The sequence below is a fragment of the Panthera pardus genome, unplaced genomic scaffold, assembly GCF_024362965.1.
Source record: "Panthera pardus isolate Hobbes unplaced genomic scaffold, ASM2436296v1 HiC_scaffold_17, whole genome shotgun sequence".
NCBI classification, from domain to species: Eukaryota; Metazoa; Chordata; class Mammalia; order Carnivora; family Felidae; genus Panthera; species Panthera pardus.
In genome coordinates this window covers 12,780,668-12,805,174 of record NW_026526732.1, presented here as the reverse complement: position 1 = coordinate 12,805,174, position 24,507 = coordinate 12,780,668, and the positions used below count along the sequence as shown (strand labels likewise).

The 24,507-nt window shown below is 37.0% G+C and overlaps 1 protein-coding gene across 9 annotated transcripts in view; it reads left to right on the top strand.

Annotated features, from left to right (window-relative positions):
- SCAF8 (SR-related CTD associated factor 8) overlaps nucleotides 1-24,507 on the top strand; it is a 205,132-nt gene that overhangs the window by 66,217 nt on the left and 114,408 nt on the right. For 6 of the 9 annotated variants that reach the window (XR_008422840.1, XR_002070812.2, XR_008422839.1 and 3 more), the window contains exons 10-20: nucleotides 1,009-1,140; nucleotides 1,411-1,523; nucleotides 2,960-3,153; nucleotides 6,496-6,596; nucleotides 9,117-9,230; nucleotides 10,904-11,060; nucleotides 13,401-13,534; nucleotides 15,113-15,257; nucleotides 17,866-17,934; nucleotides 21,225-21,443; nucleotides 22,441-23,908. Coding sequence is in view for 4 of the 9 variants with exons in the window: in XM_019412646.2 (XP_019268191.1) it covers nucleotides 1,009-1,140; nucleotides 1,411-1,523; nucleotides 2,960-3,153; nucleotides 6,496-6,596; nucleotides 9,117-9,230; nucleotides 10,904-11,060; nucleotides 13,401-13,534; nucleotides 15,113-15,257; nucleotides 17,866-17,934; nucleotides 21,225-21,443; nucleotides 22,441-23,894 (2,832 nt within the window). In the remaining 5 variants the exon portion in view is untranslated. Of the gene's footprint in view, nucleotides 1-1,008; nucleotides 1,141-1,410; nucleotides 1,524-2,959; nucleotides 3,154-6,495; nucleotides 6,597-9,116; nucleotides 9,231-10,903; nucleotides 11,061-13,400; nucleotides 13,535-15,112; nucleotides 15,258-17,865; nucleotides 17,935-21,224; nucleotides 21,444-22,440; nucleotides 24,505-24,507 lie in introns of those variants that run through there. The other 3 variants (XM_019412650.2, XM_019412648.2, XM_019412645.2) reach the window with 2 other exon arrangements.

The following is a 24,507-nucleotide window of genomic DNA, read 5'->3' as shown; positions in this document are numbered from 1 at the left end:
GGTATTCCTCTTATAGATGGGACTGAAGTTCACAATTCAAGTAACTTGTTCACAATCACAGAGTCTATAGCAAGGGAACAGACTTTTTGAGAGTTGCTCTTCTCTGTTAATTATTACAGTAACTCCCAGCTTGTGTACTGCCAGGAACTGTTTTTACTGATCTTCAACACCTGTGAAGATGTTTTAGGAAAGTTTATGTAGGGAGACGTTTTCATAATTAGTTTCCTCATATTTGGTTAACAGCATAGTATATGTAATTGCTGAATCAGGTTCATACTAATAAATATCACATAAGCAGTGTCGCTATATCATGTTGCTGTAAATCTAGTCCCAGCAAAAAAAAGGGGGGGTAAGAAGTGTTCAAATTAAAGTGTTCCTTTAATTAGTCTTCATTGCCTAACTTTTATTAGTTTCAGAAATGTTTTATATATCAGAGTAATTCTTAATATTATTTTGCAAATTTCTAGAGATGGAGGTTGAGGAAGGCCCAAGTTAGGAACTGTTTTACAAGATCAGTTAATTTGATAATGGTATTTGAGCTTTGCTTTGCCTTCATACATGTAATATATGACTTTGTTCCTTAATATACAATATTTTAATATTAAAAGTATTACAGCATTTTAATTTATAGCATTTTATAAAAATGCTAATTGCCATTGAAATTCTGGATTCATTTAACTTAGTGGCATTATATATCATTCATGATATAATCCCTTTATTTTTGAAAGTATAATGTTTATATTTTTCCACAGTTTAAAAATTTGAAGACCTACTTGCTCTTACCATTCCATTCTAATATATTCTTTTCACTCATTTATGGAGATGTCCCATGCTCTTAAGTAAACTTGGAGTTCTACAAAACTGTAATTTTAGGTTGATTAACATGGGATTTCTATATGTTTTGGGCTCCTTTTTAAAACTTTAATTGTGATATTTGCATGTCTAAATTCTTTTGTAATAATATGCGTACTTTCCTAATGTTTGTGTGTTTGTATCCATTCTCAATAGGCAACCCCTCAGGATAGTCAGGAAGGAACATTTGGATCAGAACATTCAGCATCACCATCACAAGGGAGCAGTCAACAGCATTTCCTCGAACCTGAAGCAAATTTGGATGATTCTATAGATATTCAGCAACAGGTAAAAAGTAAACATTTCTCTGGGTCAAAAATTTTTTTAATTAATTAGAGAAAAATATTATAAAATGTAATAATTTTTATTGTATGTGAAATATTTTTATGTAAAATAATGGTACTGTCCTAAGTATTACTTCTCACACTTAAGCTCCACACTAACCATTTTACTATTAGGCATTGATGCTACTATGGTGAATATTTTGTAAGGCAGAATTGTCAATATATACTGAAATTTCAATCAGGCATTTTGTTTGCCCTTCTTTTGACTTTCAAGGACATGGATATAGATGAAGGGCAAGATGGAGTGGAAGAGGAGATCTTCGAACAAGAAGCAAAAAAAGTGGCTGTTCGCTCAAGATCAAGAACACATTCACGATCTCGTTCAAGGTTCTACAATAATACTTAAGAATAGCTGTGTGTGAACTTTTAAAAGTTGGCTCTATTTCCTTGTATCAATATTAAAGGAAATGTATTTCTTAGAGTGACATCTTATATTCTCTCAGAAAGAAGTAATTAGAATATCAAAAACAGAAAAATACTTTTTTCTCTTTTTAATCAAATATATCTGTTGCCATTTATTTGAATAATATACATTAATTGCAGCCATATCATAAGAATGGGATTTTGGATTATACCTGATTTTAGTTAGTAATATTATGATGACACCCAGCTTAGGATATTATTGCCTCTGAAAACTGTTAAACTATAGAGGAACAGTATTAGAAATTCCATTATAATCCTTATATTTTGTTTCATCTTATAATAATACCAAAAATGATAATAAAAATAAAGCTATAAGAATTATCTTTGTAAACATTAAACATAGTATCAAATTGTAAAATATATAATTTTTCTTTGTGAGTTTCTTTTGTGGGCTTTTCAACATAGCTGAGACTCATTAATGTACATGCTTATTCAGATTTGAGTTGAAGATTCCTTAACCTGTTAATTCTCATGTACATGTACATTGTTTTTACTACATATTGTCTTAAAACTTAAAGTCATTGGTTTCCAATATAATATACCCTATTTTTTGCACATTAATACCCCTGGGAATCTGAACAGTATATGCTGGAAGAGGGGCAGTATCTTTGACAACTTTTTCAGTCATTTCTTATATGTTTCAAGAAGTTATTTGTATTTACCTCTTATAAACGAGAACCTGTCAGTTCACCCTTCTCTAGACCCATCTCAGTCATTGAATAATCTTGCTAAAGCAATGACAGTGTTAGAGCTGAAATCTTAGCAGACACTTTGTCTTAATAATATCTCCTTATTCAACATTTTGAAGCAGTGCAGTGGCTATGGTTGATAGGAAAAAAAGAAACAGTGTTTCAGTATCACCTTATATTCTAAAGTCAAGCACCTTGAAATTTGAGAAGTTAAAAACTTAAAAGCAGAATTCTTGAATAGCTAATGGTCTGTTGGAAACATTCTCTCTTCTCTTATTTTAAAAGTGTAACATCTTACTCACCTAAGGAATCTTTTTATTTCTTCAGATTTTTATCCCTATTCTTAACTTTTGTTTGAAAAATGAGTTGGAAGAGACTAAGGAAAGTAAGGCCCTTAGTGGAGTCTCATTCTTTTCTTCCCGGTCTCAGTAAGAATCATTGCAAACAAACATCTATTACTAGTGTGGGCCTGAGCAGTACATAGATTTGAGAAAATGCCTGTTTACTTCACTATACTTAAACATTTTTTAAGAGGTAGCTAAATATAAGATATCCTTGTGTGTGTGTGTATTTTGTTCTTACTTAGAAGTGAGAAATTTGATAGAAGAATAATACTGTCATTAGAAGTAAAATAAGATTTTTTTTTGGTAGATCGCCAAGGAAACGAAGGTCTCGGTCGCGATCTGGTTCTCGAAAGCGTAAACACAGAAAGCGATCACGCTCACGCTCAAGAGAAAGAAAGAGGAAATCATCACGTTCATACTCAAGTGAAAGGAGAGCAAGAGAAAGGGAGAAAGAACGACAGAAGAAGGGATTACCTCCAATTAGATCTAAAACATTAAGTGGTAAGTGACATGCTTTTACAAAGCTTTGGTTTCAACAAATATTAAGAAAATAATCAACTGGTAAAGTTAACTGTATTTTTAGACTTCTTAAGAAACCAGAAAGTCGTTTGGTAAATGAATAATTTTATCCTTGGTTTTTGTAACATGAGAGAGTAGGAAAGAAAAGGAAGAGCAGGTTCTACTGAAACATATCACTGAGAATTCTTTTTTTTTTTTTTTAACGCAAGTTAGAAAATTTAGAACTTTAATGATATATAAAGTGGATTCGGCCTACTGTCTATTACTTGGACACTGTGATTTCTATTCATAGTGTTGTAACCAAGTATGACCACCAGGTCTGGGGAGTAATTATTGAAAGAATCATGTAAATTTTAATGCTAATTATAAACTTACTGGATCAGCTCTGAGGGAGAGATTCCCATTGTACAAACTTTCCCTCCTTTATGTATTAATCTGTAATGTATAATTATAACAAATTTGGTGATTGTGAGAGTTTGAGGGAGAGTTCACTTGGTGAGCATGTGAGTAGTAATTAGTGCCAGATTCTTCCTGAAGATTCCTAGTGAGTTATGATTTCTAAGGTAAACAAACAGACTGCAGAGGGGCAAAGTACATGAAATGGAATAAATTATCATTCTCTTAACATCAGAGAATCAGCTGAACACTGATCTGGTTGTCTGATTTCTCGAGGTTTCCAAATAAATTCTTTGCCATGAGGTAAATAATTGGTATAACTTATCCTGGAGCATCCTGGAAATCTAGGCTTATAATTAAAGGCAGCATCCATCTTATTAAGTTCTGGCAGTTTGAGCAAGCTGATCTTGCCAGAATCTTACGTGATTACAAAAAGTGAGGTATTAATTTAATCATGTCGATATTCCTAACTCTAAAAGTTTCTGTTTGTCACTTCAGGGTGAGAAACCAAATTCAAACATTTTAGTGCTGTCTGATAAAGAAATACCATCAAAGGTGTGACCACAAAATCTCTGTTGTGCCTCCTCCTGTGATTACTGTTAGGACATTCAGAATCACCAGTTTTCGGATAGGGCTTTTACATTCAGTCTCTTTCATTTAGTTCCTCACTTTACCTGTCATATTACAGCTGCTACTATTTACATAGTTAGTGACCATGGAGTTTATTTTCTGTTATGGTGGGGGCTTTTTTTGTTTGTTTGTTTGTTTTTTTATGGGTAAAACACAGTAAGAAGATTCAGAAAGTACATAAGAAAATACAGTGAAAAGTAGGGGCACCTGGGTGGCTCAGTCGGTTAAGGGTCCGACTCCAGCTCAGGTCATGATCTCACAGTTTGACAGTTCGAGCCCCGCGTCGGGTTGACAGCTCAGAGCCTAGAGCTTGCTTCGGATTCTGTGTCTCCCTCTCTCTGCCCCTCCCCTGCTCTCTCTCTTTCTCTGTCTCTCAAAAATAAACATTAAAAAAAAAAAAAAAAGGAAAGAAAATACAGTGAAAAATATGTCCCTCATTTTTTTACCTGAAAACTCTCTTTACCCTGAAGCAATCTCAATTTCATGTGGCCCAGCACATTTTAAACACTTAAGATAGTATTTCCCTATCATTGATTCTTAGAACACAAGCGTATTTGTGACTAGTTCAGTGGATATGAAACATCAACAAGCAGTAATGTTCTAGGAATCTATGTCCTCTCCTCCTGGGATGAGGGAGATTGATTATTGCTTTTTGGATTTAAAAAAAAAAAAAAGTTGTCTGTGGGAAAAATTTGTAGAGAGACTACCTTGAAACAGAGGAAACATGGAAAATATGTCAGGGAGATTAAGTTAAAGCAGCTGTGATGTGGTAGACAGAATAATGAAGAGGTGGGAACTCTTCAGTGAAAGAGGTCCAGAAATTTCCTAAGGGTTTGTGGTAGGCTGAATAATGGTCCTCCAAAGATACTCACATCCAGATCCAGATCCACGTGGTAAAAGGGACTTTGCAGATCTGATTAATCAGGATCTTGGGGTAAGAAGATTAACTCGGGTTATCCAGAAGGACCCTTCTGTGTAATCCAGGGGTCCTTTTAGGAAGGAAATAAGAGAGTCAGAAAAGGTGATGTGAAGAGGGAAGGAGAAAGATGAAGATAGGTAAATGCTCAACTGTTGGCTTTGACGATGGAAGTTGGAGTCATTGAGCCAAGGAATGCAGACAGCTTGTAGAAGCTAGCAAATTCTTCCCTAGAGTCTTCAGAAAGAATGCAGGCTTGTTGACACATTTTAGACTGCCAGAACTGTAAGAGAATGCATTTTTGTGTTTTAAGCTACTAAGCTTGTGATATTTTGTTACAGAAATAGAATAAAACTAACATATTGCTCCTGGAGACTTTTGTTGAATATTATGTGTGTATAGGGTGAGAGTATGTAAGGGAAAAAATGCTACCAGGGAGTCTGTTAGCTGAACGATTCCTAAAGCTGACACTGGTGTGGAGAACATTTGAGTTCGAATAAACTGTAATAAAGAGACCTGGTTGAAAACCTTCGTTCAGTAGAGATCTTGCAATGGTCATCCCTTAGGGCGGCACTGAAATTAGCTATAGAGTAAAACCTGCTGTAGGCCTGCCCTGTAATAGATTAAAAAAGCATCAAAAAGCTGGAAACTTCATGTTTAAAAATGACATTGGTTTAACCTAAATTTATTGAAACTCCACAAACACATCAGCTGTTGTTAACGTTTTACAAGTAAGTGTCTTCAGGAAAAGAAAATGTTCATGGACGCGTGAACCGTACAGCTTAAAGTAGGTAAGATGTCCCATGTGTAGCTTTGTTTCTTAAAGGGAAGTGGTTTCCCATAAAGTATCTTCTAAGTTTTTCATGATAACAGGTTCTAATTCAGCCTTTTCCCTTTTATATCTCCATGCAAATTGTTTCCTTAAGGATAAGGCGCCATCTTCAAATTCAACTGTTGATTAGAAAGAAACATCCACTTAATCATTCCAGCAGAGAAAGATTAAAGGTACACAGCTAGGATTGCAGTGAAGTGTTTTTGTGACTTTGTTGCACATTAGAATTACCTACAGAATTTTAAAACTCCCAATACCCATCTGTCATACCCCATAGCCCTTCATCTTTTAGAGTGAGACCCAGGTATCCACAGGTGATTAAAGTGTACAGCCAAGCTTGAGAACAGGTGACACACAAGAGGTTGATTCATAATAGATGTGAATGGATACCTGGGGTTTTAGTGCATTTTAAGTGTAGCAGATAAAAATGTCACTTAAGCTTTAAATATCCATCTTAAATTATTGTTCTTAGTGCTTTTTCCTCAGCTGCTTGCAAGAAGTAACTGTGTCTGTGTGATTTAGAACGTTTGTCTCTTTTATGTCTTGACAGTATGTAGTACTACTTTATGGGTTGGTCAGGTGGATAAGAAGGCAACCCAGCAAGATTTAACCAATCTGTTTGAAGAGTTTGGACAAATTGAATCCATTAATGTAAGTATTACTTCTTATACAGTAGTTTATATAGAGGATTTTCACGCATACAAAGACTCACTTTGGTTCGTAATTAGCCAAGTAGTGTCCTTTTTAATATTGCACATCTTTACAAAGATTATTTGACTTTAATCATTTCGTGTTTATTTCTGCCGCTTTGTTTACCTCAATTAATTTTGCCTACGTAGTGGAATTCTAACAAAATATTCTTAGGGGTTTTATAGCAGTATAGCACTTGGTTCCTAAAGTCATCAGATGTTTGGGTTAGCAGGAACCCTATGTGTGACCTAGTTTAATTCCTTTTCTTTTTTTATATAATGAAAATGAGGAAACTGAGTCCCAGAATTGTAATCACCTGCACATGAGCACATAGCTAGTATTGGAGACACAGTTGGACTTGGGGACCCAATCTTTTGCCAGTCCACTCCCCTTTCCCCATCTCCCTCTGAGGCAAGAAAATCTGTGTGGCCACTGCATCTCCAGTAACTTGACCATAACTCACTCCTCAACTCGATTCTTGCAGTGCTTTGGCCCCACCCTGTCTCCCTTCTTTGAGTATTTGCTTCTTCCTGGAGGTCTGTTGTGTTTCCCTGGGGCTAAAACTAAGTAGTGGAATGTTTTATATTTATTTGCTTGTTTAAGGAGCTTTCTGATTCATTAGCCCTCTGATTTTATTCACTGTTCTACTTTTATGTCTGTTTGGACCTTTTATCATTATTTACCAGGAAATTGGCTGATTTTCCTTTCTAGTCTTAGATCCCAACATTTTTTAAATGGCCGAATTTGACTTTTCCACATTAATAACAGCACTCTTCATGTGAATTGACCATTTCATATACTACTTTCGACTATATATGATCTGTTTGGAATCTCACAAGAAGCAGGTTAAGTAATTCCCATGTTGTTATTTTACCAGTGAGGAATCTAAGTGATTCGCCTGAGTTGCACAGACAATAAATAGATGATTGATTGATGTTTCAACTTCGGAGTTTCATATTCCTCTTTCTACACCATGAGAATGTTATAGTCGTTTCTTAATCTTTTGTCTTTTTAAATTTCACCTGTCAAAACATGACTGTTATAGCCCTTCCTTGATCATATAGCCTCTGATTTTGTTTCTGATTTTCTCTTAGCTGAGATATCAGAAATGTATTGACATTTGAAAAAATAGGGATGTGCAGGATCAGTGTCTTTAGGTTCTTATCATGGTGTCCCAGCTTAAACAGGTGATTCTAATGCAGAGTCAGGAATCATTGCTCTGAATAGATCGTGAATCCAAGTAGCATTTGGATTGTCATAATACTTGCGACATTTGTAGTCTTTCTTGTTCCACAGTCATTTGGGCATTAGTTTGCCTTGTCTCTTCCCCTCTTCTTTATTGCCTTTTTTTTTTTAAACATTTTTATTTATTTTTGAAGAGAGAGAGAGAGAGCGCGAGCGCTTGCATGTGAGCGGGGGAGGGTCAGAAAGAAATGGAGACATAGAATCCAAAGCAGGCTCCAGGCTCTGAGCTGTCAACACAGAGCCCAACATGGGACTCAAACCCACGAACTGAGAAATTATGACCTGAGCAAAACTTGGATGCTTAACCTGCTGAGCCACCCAAGGCGCCCCTGTATTACCTTTAAAGAGCATACTGCTTATAAACAGTAGGCACCGAGTTATTTTGTGAACTGGAATATATTGAATGGCTAGTGATAAAATCCAGGATTTGAAAATTTGGTGAAAAATTTATAAACCTTTCACTTGGTTTTGAGAGAGTTTGAGAACTGAGTAGAAAGTCTGTTAGATTTATCACTTAGTGAAGTTGAAGAAAATTTTTCAGTGCATTGATAAAAGTGTTGGATCTATATTGTAAAAGATGAAGAAGTATGTAAGGGGTTAGATAGACTTCTCTTTTGAGAAGTTTGGGATTGAAGTTTGGAAAGTAGCTTGAAGTGAACTCTGAGTGAAAGTGTAAACACTTAAGGCTATTTTCTTATTCTGGTAAAGCCTTTATCCAGAAGCAGTTGGACAAAATGAAGTTTTATACAATTGAAAACTTTAGTTTTATCATTTTTTGTAGATTATAGATTTTATATTAAGGACAAGATACTTCCCTAAACAAAAATCTTTCTCACATTACTAGGTATAACACGTGGAAAAATTGAAGTACTATAAATAAATTCTGTGCTTTCAAATATGTTGGCCCTACAATATTACTTTCTTTTTACCTGGTGGTGTATCCATATCTTTTTACATTTTTAAAAATTTCTTTATTGTGCATTAGAAAAACTTTAATTGACATGTGATAATCAAGATTTTGCTTATGTTATGGCTTAGAGTGCAACCCAAATAAGTTTTGAATTTTTTTTAAACTAAATAATTGGTTGTACATGGATTGTACCAGTAAACAGCCAAAGGAAGAGAAGGGAAAACCATTCAGTATTAGTAATGATTTGTTTCATTAAAACCATAAAATAATGCCAGAATGAATTGCCTTACTTACACCTTATCTAAAGAAAAAATTTTTCTTAATAGATGATTCCTCCCAGGGGCTGTGCATATGTCTGCATGGTTCACCGACAAGATGCTTTCCGGGCTCTTCAGAAACTTAGTTCTGGATCATATAAAATTGGGTCCAAGGTCATTAAGGTAAGATTGGAGAGGAGAGACCCATGCTCTTGTTTTATTGGATTATTAGAATGTATATCAGAATTACATATTTGATCCATCTTCATTTTTTAATGTTACGGGAAAACCTCTAGGAAACTTTATTATTTCAGTGTTGTTGGGTTATCGAATTGGATATAGGTAAAACAATGACTAAAACTTTTAGTCCAGTGATTCTTTGAAATCACACTTGCAGTTCTCTTAGTCACCCAGGGCACCATTTTATGAACAGAACTTTTTCATTTTTTATTTTTTATTTTATTTTTTTTTAACGTTTATTTATTTCTGAGACGGAGACAGAGTATGAACGGGGGAGGGTCAGAGAGAGGGAGACACAGAATGTGAAACAGGCTCCAGGCTCTGAGCTGTCAGCACAGAGCCCAACGCAGGGCTCGAACTCAGGGACTGCGAGATCATGACCCGAGCCGAAGTCAGCCGCCCAACTGACTGAGCCACCCAGGCGCCCCAGAACTTTTTCATTTTTATAAGCCTGCCTGCCTGCCTGCCTTCCTTCCTCCCTCCCTCCCTTCCCTCCCTCCCTCCCTCCCTCTCTCTCTCCCTCCCTCCAAGATTTTATTTTTAAATACTCTCCACATCTAAAGTAATCTCCACACCCAACATGGGACTCAAGCCTACAACCCTAACATCAAGAGTTACACACTCCACCGACTGAGCCAGCCAGGTGCCCCAACAAGTTTATCTTTCATTCACTTCTTCCTCCCAGTGCTTCCTAATCATACTTCTTAATTACATTATTATTTTCTCCTTTTTCACATCTTGTGTTATACATCAAAGGCCACTGTGAAGGACTTACATGTTTTGTTTCCCTCTGCCTTTAAACTGTTTACTGTGTATTTTTCTGTGACTAACATTTTATTTCTGCTACTTGGAGATAATTTATTCCATCAGGTTCTGCAACTGAGTTAAAAACTTTAAGATATCTACTTTCAGGGTTATTATGCCCATGCTTTGTCATTTCATGGCAGTGAGTTTCTGTATGTAAACTAAATTGTCTCCTTTCCTGGATTACCAAGATTTTATTTAAATTATTCTAACTATTCTAATTATTGCTAATGTAGGTTGACATTTTTATGGTGAAAAGTAGATTTGATTGTTTCTGGAAATGTGATTTTTATTTTTTTCATTTTATTTATTTTTTTTTATTAAAAAAAATTTTTTTTTAACGTTTATTTATTTTTGAGACAGAGAGAGACAGAGCATGAACAGGGGAGGGGCAGAGAGAGAGGGAGACACAGAATCCGAAACAGGCTCCAGGCTCCGAGCTGTCAGCACAGAGCCCGATGCGGGGCTCGAACTCATGGACTGTGAGATCATGACCTGAGCCGAATTCGGACGCTTAACCGACCAAGCCACCCAGGCGCCCCTGGAAATGTGATTTTTTAAAGTGTTAGTAAGAAGTGGAATAAATCCCACGTTAGAAATACCATTGCTTTCTAGTGTAGGCTTTATTTTAAAAACAAACAAAAAACAGGACATATATGGAAAAACTTTGGCTACTATTATTTTTCTAGCATCCAGTGAGGCTTTGCTCTCCAACTAGTTTTATTCACATAGTTTACATACAATTTTGAACATTTTACCTTGTTTTTACAGTATACCTGAGCTTTCTTTTTTTCTCTCTTCATTCCTGATAGATTGCTTGGGCTTTAAACAAAGGTGTAAAAACAGAATATAAACAATTTTGGGATGTGGATCTTGGAGTTACATACATACCATGGGAAAAAGTTAAAGTGGATGACTTGGAAGGTTTTGCAGAAGGAGGCATGATTGACCAGGAAACTGTAAATACTGGTAAGAACATTAAGGGTAGTTTTATTGTTTAACAAAAAGTGTGCTTAAAAGGTTGTAATTGATTAGAGTTTGGATCATAAGGGAACTGTGTGTATTTCCTGAATACTGCCCTCCCCAGAAGGAAAAGAAAATGGAAACACTGCCTTTTCCAATGTATATGCTTAATAGGTCTTATTTCATAAGTGTCTGAGTATTGTGTTTTAGAAATCTATAAATGTAGTATTTTTCTTGTATGTCTTTTCAATTTGCTCTTTTAGAAACTAAATATTTCAATTCCTTGCATTTAAATAAGAACTGGGGACTTAAGATGTTTCTTTGAAAAACTTCCTAGATTATTTTGATTAGTATCCATGTTGAGAATGACAGAAATAGAATGTTTAAAGAGCTGTAGTTCTGATGTATGTAATTCTAGGATGCTTATAACTAAATGATCATCTCGCCTGTTTTTTTTCAATTTGTGTTTTTATTTTTAAATTTTTTTTTTCAACGTTTTTTATTTATTTTTGGGACAGAGAGAGACAGAGCATGAACGGGGGAGGGTCAGAGAGAGAGGGAGACACAGAATCGGAAACAGGCTCCAGGCTCCGAGCCATCAGCCCAGAGCCTGACGTGGGGCTCGAACTCACGGACAGCGAGATCGTGACCTGGCTGAAGTCGGACGCTTAACCGACTGCGCCACCCAGGCGCCCCTGTTTTTATTTTTAAAAATACCAGTTATAAATCCACAAAATGATTAGCATCTGTAACCAGTAAGAAATCTTAAAATGGATACTTGAGAAAGTATTTAAAATGTGGTATATGTAGCTTTTATTTCTTCACGTCTTAGCTCTTTTACCAAAATAAGCTAATTTTCAGGGTATTTTCATTTTCAGGCCAATGCACATATTTTCTAAACGCTTTTTCAGTGTTTTCTTCTTGTCAGTCTTTTTTTTTTTTTTTTTTTTTCTTGATGGATATTCCTCCAAAACATTCATTCATTCAGTAAATATTTTAGTTTCTATTGTGTGCCAACCGTGATTTTAGGAACTGAGATTATAGTAGTGAGACAGACAAAAATCCTTCCTCTGATTGCATGCACATTGTAGTACAGGGGATGACAGCCTGTAGGCCATAGGTCAAATCCTGCTGGCCGGCTATTCTGTAATATTTTATTGAAATACAGCTGCGCTCACTTACATTTACTTCCTTTATATGACTTTTTTTTCAACAGCAGCTGAGTAGTTGCAACAGAGAACGTATGGTCCACAAAGTCTAAAATACTATAGGGAAAGTTTGCCAACCCATGTTCTAGTGAAAAGAAACATACAATAAAGTAGGTAAACTATATAGTATTTCCATGTTGATAAGTTCTAAGAAGAAAAAGCAGGGAACAGGGAGGGAGATATAGACAGTGTTGGTGTGGAGCAATGCAGTTTTACATAGTTGAGGAAGATCTAATGGAGAGAGTGCTGTTTGAAGGAGTAAGATGTGGAGCTCTCTGGAGAGAATGCATTCTATACAGAGGGAACAGTAAGTGCAGAGTCTCTTCAAAAATTATAAGACACCAGCATGGTTTGAGCAAAGTTAGTGACAGATGAGTAGGAGGTGAAGTCGGACAGGTGTACAGAGAGACGCAGTCATATAAAGTCTTATTAGTCATCATAATGACTTTGATCTTTACTCTGAAGGAGATGGAGAACCATTGGAGGAATGATGAGAGCTGCTTTGCTTTATTTTTGCGCAACTATATTTTTAGAAAGATTTTCCTTAATTTTTTTTTAACATTTATTTATTTTCGAAAGACAGAGCATGAGCAGGGGAGGGGTAGAGAGAGAGAGGGAGAGACAGAATCCAAAGCAGGCTCCGGGCTCTGAGCTGTCGGCACAGAGCCCGACGCGGGGCTCAAACCCACGAACCGTGAGATCATGACCTGTGCCGAAGTCAGATGCTTAACCAGCTGAGCCACCCAGGCACCCCTGAAAGATTTTTCTTTATTGGGTTAATAATACCTTCCTTGTTGGTCTCCCCTTGTATCTTGTGATACAATATAGAATAAGATTGGTTCCTCTTATATCAGATAGTCTTTGAGGTCTGTGTCTATTATGTCCTTTCTAAGTGGTCTCTCTAGACTAAATATTTTAGTGTCTTTCGTTTGTGTCTTGTGTCATGCTGCTTTGGATTCCTTGGTGTTCTCACCAGATTTATCTGGGCAAAACCTAGGTTGGCCCTTATAGTTGTGGACACATCTTAAAGATGTGTCAAGGTACATGGAGGACTTAGAGATGAAGTAAATGCATACACAGAAATAAAATGAAAATTTTGCACCTACACAGAGGAATCAATTTCAAATATTTTGTTTAGAGTGGGAAACTGTGAAAAGCTCAGAACCTGTTAAAGAGACGGTCCAGACAACTCAGAGCCCAACTCCAGTTGAAAAGGAGACAGTGGTCACAACCCAGGCAGAGGTTTTTCCTCCACCTGTTGCTATGTTACAGGTTAGTGCTGGATGTTTCTGTTATTATTAATGTGTTGTCTTACATGTCTGTTTTTACTCATGTATTTACTTTATAAAACTTGGAAGAAATTGTCCAAAATAAAAAGCAGTTTAGTCCCAACAGTTTTTGGAAAAGAAATTTTTTTTAGAAATGGTGGCCTGTATATTTAAATGTTCATTTATGGCATGCTGTTGCCTGCTTCTATGACATTCACTGTTCTAGGCACCCAGGATAAGGATACATCAGTGAGGAAAAAGCACACAAGTCCCTGCCTTTATGCAGCTTTGGTTTTCAGTAGGAGAGACAGAAAAGGCAAGATGAGTGGGTTTGTGAGATATTATAGAAGGAAAAGGGAGAGAGTATAAGGATTGTCAGGAGTACCTGGACAGGTACTTATCATTTTAAGTGGTCAGAGTAGATTTAATTGAGAATGTGGCAACAGTTGCTGAGGGAATTACCCATGTGGGTACCTGAGGAAGAGCATTCCAAGCAAAAGGAACAGCCAGTGAAAGGCTCTAGGCCAGGAGTGTGCTTGGTGCTTTCCAAGAATAGTAAGTGGGCTAGAGTGGAGTGAATGAGAGGCAGCTTAGCAGGAGTGCGATCTCTGATAGGACTTTGGTTTTCGCTCTGAGATGGGGCGCTGTTGCAGAATTTTGAAGAAAGGAGTGACTTCATCTGGCTTTAAAGGTTTTAAAAGATCTGGTTTTAAAGGATTGTACTGGCTATTATTTTGAGAATAGACTAGTGGGCATTAGTAAAAGCAGGGAGACCAGTGAAGAGACCGTTGGAGCAATTGAGATGAGAGCAGATGGTGACTCGTGGACTGTTGGTAGTGCAGGGAATCAGAAGTGCTCAGGTAATCGGGGTATAGTGATGGTGTGTTGAGTGGGACTTCATGGCATGATGAGATTGGAGTTGTGAGAAAGAGAAGAGGCAGGGTTTTGGTTTGCACAATTGGAAAGATGAAGTTATCATTATCTGAGAAGGGGCAGGACGATGAGTTCAGTTTTGTGCCTGTGAAGTTTGGAGTCTTTCAGACAACGAAGTTGAGGTGTTGAATAGACCACTGAGAAATGTGAAATTAGGAAAGGGGTACACCCATGGTACAAGTAAATATTTGCGAATTATTGTACCTAGGATGAGTATAAAATATTTATGATAGGGGTAGAAAATTAACTTAAGAGAAATTCAAGCCATTTTGAAACTGTTACTGACAGGTTTCCTAATGGTTAGGTTGCTTACCGTATGTAGGTATTATAAACTTAGTGGGGGATGGCAGCTGAAAACTGATCACGATATTCGCTTTTCAGGTCGGTGCCCATTTCTGTACATCACTTGAATGTAAAATAGATTTCAGCCTCTATGTATACTATCTGTTGACAATACTGCCTTGCTGTTACTTTAAGTTAGGGTCACTTACAAGTGTGCAAAAAGGAAAATAACAAGACGACTTAATACAGTGGTTTTTGTTACCTCCTTAGAAAGAAATAGAAATAAGTTACTTCTAGTTGTTCCGAGATGTATTCATTGCAGATGGATAAAATAATTTATGGGCTTTTTATTTTCTATTCACAAAAGATTCCAGTGGCGCCAGCTGTGCCTACAGTTAGTTTAGTTCCACCAGCATTTCCGGTCTCCATGCCGGTTCCTCCTCCTGGATTCAGTCCAATCCCTCCACCTCCTTTTCTGCGAGCGAGTTTTAACCCTTCACAACCACCTCCTGGTAAGGACTTTTCATCTTATGTTGTACTCTCCTTAGAATATCATTTAAATTGTTATTTTTCCAGGTTAAAATGCTATACAGAGCATCAGTTCTCAAGCCTTAGCATACGTAGGGGTCCCTCAGCATGTTAGAGTCCTGGGCCTGGCCTCCTTTTGCTTCCCCAAGTCTGAGGTGGGACAAGACACTTGCCTTTCTAACAAGTTCCAGGTGATGCATGTGGTTGGAGGACCACACTTTAAGAAGCACAGATGAGAAAAAAATGGAATCCTTTAAAAGCATTGAAGTACTCTTAAAATAATTTAAAGTTTATGTTGAATTTTTTGTATCAGAATTGTCTATAGTTACCACTCATACATCAGGAAGTATGTATTAATGTATATAGATTGTTATTCCTAAAAATCATTAGGTTTTCATTTTGACATTAGAAATGATAATGTATCTTAAAATGCTAATTGAATTTGTAATACTTTTTTTGACCTAATCTTTGATAAAAGTTTGTTGAATCAACATTTCTAGTTTAGAAACTATAGATTACTTGACACTCGTCAGTTAAATATAAATAATAGCTTGTATAGCTTAGAGATAGAGTTTTTAGTATTAGCCCATGGGAGGTTAGAAGAATGAGAGGAAAGCACAAAGGATCAAATGATATATATTATTTTTCAAAAAGCTGTTTTTATCTTTCTTTGAACTTCATGGATTTGCATATTGTAAGAAAAGAAGTACTTTGATTTCTGTAATTTAAGTTCTTAGCCATTGTACAGAATTCCTAAAACTGTCAACAAGGCCAAAAATAAATTCATTGTCTGAGAATGGTTGTAATTTATTTGCTATGTAACATAAAATTTTCACATTATAATTAAATACATAATTTGAAATTACTGCAGGTTTTATAAGTATTTTATCTTTTTATATTTTAAAGATTGGAAGATTACTCTTGTCAGTTATTTTCTGTATTTGAAATCTGAATTAAAACTTTTTTTCAGGGGCAGCTGGGTGGCTCATTTGGTTAAGCATCCAACTTCGGCTCAGGTCATGATCTTACAGTTTGTGGGTTCGAGCCCTCGCATTGGGCTCTGTCCCGACAGCTCAGAGCCTGGAGCCTGCTTCAGATTCTGTGTCTCCCTCTCTCTCTGTCCCTCCCCCTCTTGTGCTCTGTCTCTGTCAAAAATAAACATTAAAAAATTTGTTTAAAAAAAAAATTTTTTTTTTCAGAAGATAATTTTCAATGATTAACTCATATCATCACATAGACTTTGTAGTATCACTGTCTAGCATTTATTTGTTGATAGTCACAGTATTTTTAGCCACTTTTTTTTTTAATGTTTATTGAATTTGAGAGAGCATGCTCAAGAGCAGGGGAGGGGCACAGAGAGAGAGAGATTGGGAATCTCAAGCGGGCTCTGCGCTGTCAGCGCAGGGCCTGATATGGAGCTTAATCTCCTGAGCCATGAATCAGATCACCTGAACTGAAAACAAGAGTCAGACACTAGCTAACTGAGCCACCCAGGCACCCCTTTAGCCACTGTTTTTTTAATTGAATTTAATGGTAGCTCTGTATTTTTTAAAAAATCTTTTGGAATGTTTATTTATTTTTGAGAGAGAGAGAGAGACAGAGTGCAAGCAGGGGAGGGGCAGAGAGAGAAGACAATAGGCCCCAGGCTCTGAGCTGTCATGTCAGTACACAGTCCGACATGGGGCTCAAACTCACAAATGGCGAGATCATGACCTGAGCTGAAGCCGGACGCTTAACCAACTGAGCCACCCAGGTGCCGCTGGCAGTTCTATATTTTAACAATGCAAGGAAACAGATTTATTGTTTGATCATTTGACATTTAAATTTAGTAAAAGTCAATACTTCAGTTGAAGATTTATTTCAATGCTCAAAGCATAATATAGTAACATCCAAGGTTATTAGAATAATTTGATCTAGCAGATAAACAACATATATAGCAAAGAAATACAGCAGCACATTTTACAAATAACATTATTGCATATAGTATTATCAGCAGCTTGAAATACAATATTTAGGGGCGCCTGGGTGGCTCAGTCGGTTAAGCGGCCGACTTCAGCTCAGGTCATGATCTCGCGGTCCGTGAGTTCGAGCCCCGCATCGGGCTCTGTGCTGACAGCTCAGAGCCTGGAGCCTGTTTCAGATTCTGTGTCTCCCTGTCTCTGACCCGCCCCCATTCATGCTCTGTCTCTCTCTGTCTCAAAAATAAATAAACGTTAAAAAAAAATTAAAAAAAAAAAAAAGGAAATACAGTATTTAATTTCCCATGTAGTTATTCTAAAATACAAAACAGGTTGTCTGGCTTATGTTAATTTTGATTTTACAGCATCATAGAGAGTGCCATAGGACTTCCACAACTGAGCAAATAAATAGGAAGTGATAGTGATAAGAATTTCTGTTCCTAGCTTATTAAGAATCAAATGTAAGACAGTGTTTATAAAAGTGATTTTTTAAATGGAAAATATATTCACAAATAAAAGGTCGTAGTAGTGGAAAGCTGTTTTAAGAATGTAGAATTTCATGTATAGCTGTTGAAATCTTTGAGTTAAAAGAAGTTCAGTCTTCTTTTATTCCTGGTCTTTTTTTCCCTTGTAGGTTTCATGCCACCTCCAGTTCCACCACCTGTTGTACCGCCACCTGCTATTCCGCCAGTAGTACCAACATGTGAGTTTCCTACTTTGAGACTTTTCTTTATTCATGGTAGTGTTAACCTGTTGGTTCTCATTCTTGTGAATTATAAATTTTTTTATGAAAGTTTTAATTTTTTATTTATTTTAATAAAGCATAGTTTTTGAAAAGTTCATTTATTTACTTCCAGAGAGAGAGAAAGAGTGTGCACAAGCAGATGGGGGGCAAAGAGAAAGGGAGAAAGAGAATCCCAAACAGGCTCCACACTGTCAGCACAGAGCCCCATGTGGGCTGAGATTATCAGCTGAGCTGAAACCAAGAGTTGGACATTTCGCCAACCAACTGAGTCACCCAGGCCACCCCTATTATGAAAGTTTTTAGAAAAATACTTTTTTTTTGCTAAATGATTTCCAAAAACTAACATTATTATATGATAGTCATTCCATATTCAGATTTGCTCTGTTGTCTCAAAATGTCATTTATAACTGGTTTGTTTTAGTTGAAATTCAGAGAAGAGGCCCCAGATCACATTTGTGTGATTTTGTTTTGTGTATTAAATATCTCAATCTAGAGGAGTCCTGCTTAGACCTTCCTTTCTTTTTTAATCTTGATTTGCTGAAGAAACACTTCACTTCTCTATGTAAGATCCCAAACAGTGGATTTGATTTTTCCTTCTTTGTGGTATTGAATTTGTTCCTGCATCTTCTGGATTTTTCTGTACATAGGAAGTTTTTTAGCACCAAAGGTTTGCCAAGGATCTGCTCCAACATTTTTCGCAACAGTATTTACCTGGTGGAGTGTTATATAGACTTGATATTATATCACATCAGGAGCCGTGCAATTTCTTTTTTTGTTTTTGTTTTTTTGCCATTCAGTTTCTTCTTATCCCACTTCTAATGATTTTAAGATGGATCAGAGCATTCAGAAAATGGAACCTGGTCATTAAAATCCCTTCCAATATTCATCTGATCTTTTCATCCACTGATTATTATTGCTTTTTAATCTACTTTCCATTGTTTGCAAAGTGGTAATCTTTTGAATTTTGTAAGTTTTCTACATTTCTTACCTAGAATTTTTTACTAAAGAAATCTTTCTCTTACCAGCTGGTAGTAGTTACTTATCTTGAGGTACAGTTGTATGGGAGAACTGTGGTAGATGCTAAATTCTTGCCCCTAAGTGCCATTTTTCAGCACAAGTTTAGTTCTGTGGGCATTTCCAGTAATATCCAGTGACTGAAGTGGGTAGAAGAGGCTTTCTCTTACTACTTCTCTTTCTCTACCTTTCCCTTTCACTTCTTTCTCCAGTTTCTGTAATGTTTGTGGATTAATAGACTTTTACTTTAGAGCAGTTGCACTCATTTTTCATTTTGAATTTCAATTTGTTTTATCTTTAGTGAGTAAGAGACCTTTCATGTTGCCTCTTTATCCTTTTGAGACGACTACATGAGTTTCGGAGAACTTCTTAGCTTTCTGGCCCATTACTGGTTCAAAGGATTTTATTGTAAAGAGAGTTTATAGGATAGAGAACTTACCTGTAACCCACTTCCCTTATATTTATAACTTCTTTTCTCTCCTTTAGTGTTCAAACAGGATTAGGATCCTTCTTTTTTATTTATTGTTGGTTAATTAGGAAGCATTGTTTATTTTTTCAAAAAATTAGACAAGTATTTAAAAGCCGTTTTTGAATTCAGCATTCAGAGACTCATCCTAGAGCTTACCTCCCCCAGTCATTTCCTTAGCTTATTCATTTTAGAAAATCTGGGATCAGTTTAATGGAGAAGGAGAAATATAGCCATGTGCCAGGTACTGTCCTCATTGTTCACACTGTACTGTTTAATTCTCATAATTCCTACACATGATTGCAGGTGATTTTGTTGCTATTTTATAGCTCTCTTACGTGCTAGCAGTTTGTCCAGATAAGCTAGAGTCAAATGTGAGGATAAAACAGTTCTTAAAATTCCCAAATAAATGATGTAATGGTGTTGTGACATAAATTGGACTAAAAATTCTGATGGCTTAGTTGTGATTTTATATTCCTCTAGTTCTGGTTTTTTTAAAGATATAAATGACATATACACTTAACAGAGTTTTCTACTCATTCTTTAAAATGGAATGTTGGGGCTCCCGGGTGGCTCATTCGGTTCAGCGTCCGACTTCGGCTCAGGTCATGATCTCGCGGTTCGTGAGTTCAAGCCCCACGTCAGGCTCTGTGCTGATGGCTCAGAGCCTGGAGCCTGTTTCAGATTCTGTGTCTCCCTGTCTCTCTGACCCTCCCCCATTCATGCTCTGTCTCTCTCAGTCTCAAAAATAAATAAACGTTAAAAAAAAAAAAATTTTAAAAAAAATGAAAATAAAATGGAATGTTCATAGGGGCTCTGGGGTGGCTAAGTCGGTTGAGTGTCCAACTTCAGCTCAGGTCATGATCTCATGGTTCATGGGTTCGAGCCCCCCCCCACCCGCCCCCGCCGTCGGGCTCTGTGCTAATAGCCCAGAGCCTGAAGCCTGCTTCTGATTCTGTGTCTCCTTCTGTCTGTTTCTCTCTCTCTCTCTCTCTCTCTCTCTCCCTCCCTCCCTCCCTCCCTCCCCCCCTCCCCCACTTGCCCTTAGTGTGGGTGTGTGTCTCTCTCTCTCTCTCTCTAAAAATAAAAATAAACATTAAAAAATTTTTTTGGAAAAAAATTTTTAAAACATGGAATGTTCATACCTTTTTATTTGTAGTCCACATTACCGCTTATGTGATGGGTTTCTAACCTCATTTGATAAAAGTAGAGAATGTAAGGGCGTTAGTACATTATAATTTCAGGGGGTTTGAGCAGATTCGTATTGTTGTGTGTATTTGTCATTCTGCATGAATTATTTCTGTATATTCAGAATTCATGTACTGACATTCTTGGAAATTATGATTTTTTTTGTATTACTTCTTAAGTACTGGTCCATATTTTACTAAACACTTTAAAATATTTCCAAAAATTGTTTTCCCTGATTAAAAAAAAGTAAAACTTTCTAAATGTAACTTAGCCTCTTCATGATGACTGATTTGTCATTTTGAGCATCAATTATTATATAAGTGCTAGGTAATAAAGAGATGCCACAAAATGAAACAGACAAGCTGTGAGAAGTTAGTTTTCATTATAAATAAAATAGAGGGACCAGAAGAGAATTCAGTATGTCACAGTAACTGAGTAGTCTTACCAAACTGGGGAGAGAGGAGAGGAAGTCATTGAAAACTTTGGCAAGGGCAGTGTTGGTCATAGTTAATATTTTAACTTAACACATGATTTGCTTGCCTAATTAAATCTGAAATATATTTTCTCGCTCTTTAAACAGCCTTAGTGCAGCCGCCGTTATCCATGACTCCAGAAACCGTGAAAGATGTTGGATTTGGTAGTCTTGTTTTACCGGGTGGTTCTGTTGCCAGCAATCTTGCTACTTCTGCTCTGCCAGCTGGAAATGTTTTTAATCCTCCAACTAAACAAGCAGAGCCTGAAGAAAAAGTACCTCATCTTATAGACCACCAGATTCCTTCTGCTGAAAACACCAGATCAGGTAAAACAAACAGATTCCCCAGAAATACAAAATTAAATCATAAGCACTACTCCTCTACATTGGTGTTTAATTCTGAGATGCCTTGCACATTTGTACCCAGTTCAGTGCACCAGTATTGAAGTGTTGCAATGTTTCAAAAGAGATCACTATCTCCTAAAATTTCTGTTAGAAAAAGTTGGCATTCTGTTCAGGATAGTGTAGATTTTGGCACCTTTAAGACCTTTCCCTTCCCTTTTTTTTTGGCCTATTGGGACTGCATCAATGTGTTGTTATCAAAATACAGTTTCACAGAATATGTATCCTTAGAGAAAGATTAGAACAAGCAAAGCTTAGGTATAAATAACTTACTTCTTCCGGCATTTTTCAGCCAGGTCTAAAAGAGAAGTATGATATTTCAAAGTAGCCAGTCCTCTTTTATGGCAGCACTGTTAGTATATTAAAATTTGTTTGTGCTTTAGAAAGACTTTTGTTAAAGGTGGAGAATTACTACAATACCTGACATTTTTATTAAACTTTAAATGTTTTGGGGCGCCTGGGTGGCTCAGTTGGTTGAGCGTCTGACTTCCGCTCAGGTCAAGATCTCACTGCTCGTGAGTTCAAGCCCCACGTCGGTCTCTGTGCTGACAGCTCAGAGCCTGGAGCCTGCTTCAGGTTCTGTGTCTCCCTTTCTCTTTCTGCCCCTCTCCCGCTCATGCTCTCTCTCTCTGTCTCTCAAAAATAAACAAACATTAAAAAAAAACAAAACCCACCTTTAAATGTTTTATGTAAAGATCTTAGGTAACACCGCACTTATGTCTTAATATATAAATTTCACTATGCATAGTAGTAATTTTAGCTTTAAGTTTTGTTTAGTATCTAGTGCATCTTGATTGTTGGGGGATATAAGCAGCTAACTCTAGGCTAACTACTGGGAAATTAAAGCATTAGTAACTATAAATATAGTTTCCTTTTACATGAATGATTTTTATGTGTGTTATTTTTCCTTTTTCTGTTTTAGTGATTCCAAATGATATTTCAAGTGGCTCTGCAATTTTAGGAGGACAGCCACCAAATGTGACAAGCAATTCTGGAATTTTGGGAGTCCAAAGACCAAATGTGTCGAGTAATTCTGAAATTATTGGAGTCCGGCCATCTAATGTTTCCAGTAGTGCTGGGATTATTGGACCCCAGCCACCAAATATTCTAAATAACTCTGGAATTTTGGGACTACAGCCACCAACTGTGTCAAGTAGTTCTGGACTTTTGGGAGTGCTACCCCCAAATATTCCTAATAATTCGGGACTAATAGGAGTACAGCCACCAAATGTTCCGAACACTGCTGGACTTTTGGGAACACAGCCACCAGCCGGGCCTCAAAACTTACCCCCTTTAAATCTCCCTGGTCAAAGGATGCCTGCAATGCCAATGTTAGACATTCGTCCGGGACTAATACCACAGACACCTGGACCAAGATTCCCTTTAATACAGCCTGGAATCCCACCCCAGCGGGGAATCCCTCCCCCGTCGGTACTTGATTCAGCTCTTCATCCACCACCCCGTGGTCCGTTTCCTCCAGGAGATATTTTTAGTCAGCCAGAAAGACCTTTTCTGGTTCCTGGAAGACAAAGTGTAGACAATGTTACTAATCCAGAGAAAAGGATACCACTCGGGAATGATAACATTCAACAGGAAGGAGATAGAGATTACCGGTTTCCTCCCATGGAAGCCAGGGAAAGCATTAGTAGACCTCCCCCGGTGGATGTTAGGGATGTGGTTGGACGGCCTATAGATCCAAGAGAAGGTCCTGGAAGGCCTCCGTTAGATGGTAGGGATCATTTTGGAAGACCTCCTGTCGATATTAGAGAGAATCTTGTGAGGCCAGGCATAGATCATCTTGGTCGAAGAGACCACTTTGGCTTTAATCCAGAGAAGCCCTGGGGGCACAGAGATTTTGATGAGAGAGAACATCGGGTTCTGCCTGTCTATGGTGGTCCAAAAGGCTTACATGAAGAAAGAGGTCGATTTCGGTCTGGAAATTATCGATTTGATCCTAGAAGTGGTCCTTGGAACAGAGGATTTGGACAAGAAGTTCACAGAGATTTTGATGATCGCAGAAGACCCTGGGAGAGGCAAAGGGATAGGGATGACAGAGATTTTGATTTCTGCAGAGAAATTAATGGAAACCGTCTTGGACGAGATAGAATTCAAAACACCTGGGTCCCCCCTCCTCATGCTCGGGTTTTTGATTTTTTTGAAGGGGCCACTTCTCAACGAAAAGGTGATAACGTGCCTCAGGTTAATGGTGAAAATACTGAGAGACATGCCCAACCACCGCCTTTACCAGTACAGAATGATCCTGAACTTTATGAAAAACTGACATCTTCAAGTGAAATAAACAAGGAGAAGAGTGACACAGTTGCTGATATAGAAAGTGAACCAGTGGTAGAAAGCACAGAAACTGAGGGGACATAATCATCACTCAGTAGGTAAAAGATACCTTTTGTAAAGTTGTCATCTCTCTGTAATAGATTAATGGCTGACTGGACCATAGTTGTTCACTTTTGTCTGCCAGAATTAAGTTAATCTGATGTTCATGTTCACCTTTCTCTTAAAATAATTGTACAACTGACTTGTATAGACATTGTTCTTAATATGAACATGGTAGGTAAACATTTTTTTATTTTTCTGATAAAATATAAATGTTGCCCCCAGATTCTTTTAACTTCAAGGAAATGAATAACAGCTTGTCAGAGACTTCCTATGGAAGAAAGAATTTTTTTAGATACTACCATTAGGTTGGATATGGTAATAGATATATTTCAAAATAGCAAGTGGTGGTATATCTTATCCATATCTTTAGGCTGCTGCAGAATTTTAAAGTAATAGACAAAGCTGTGATATTTTATGCAAAGACTGGCTCTAGATATTTGAGGAGCACAATACAGAGATTTTAAAAAGTGATTTTGTAAAATCTACACTATGGTCTCTGTTTCTCCAAAGTAAGTGTTTGTGATTTGTTCCTCATACTGCAGTGAGTAAAAAAGAAAAAAAAAAAAAAAAAGAAAACAACATAAATATTAAAGTA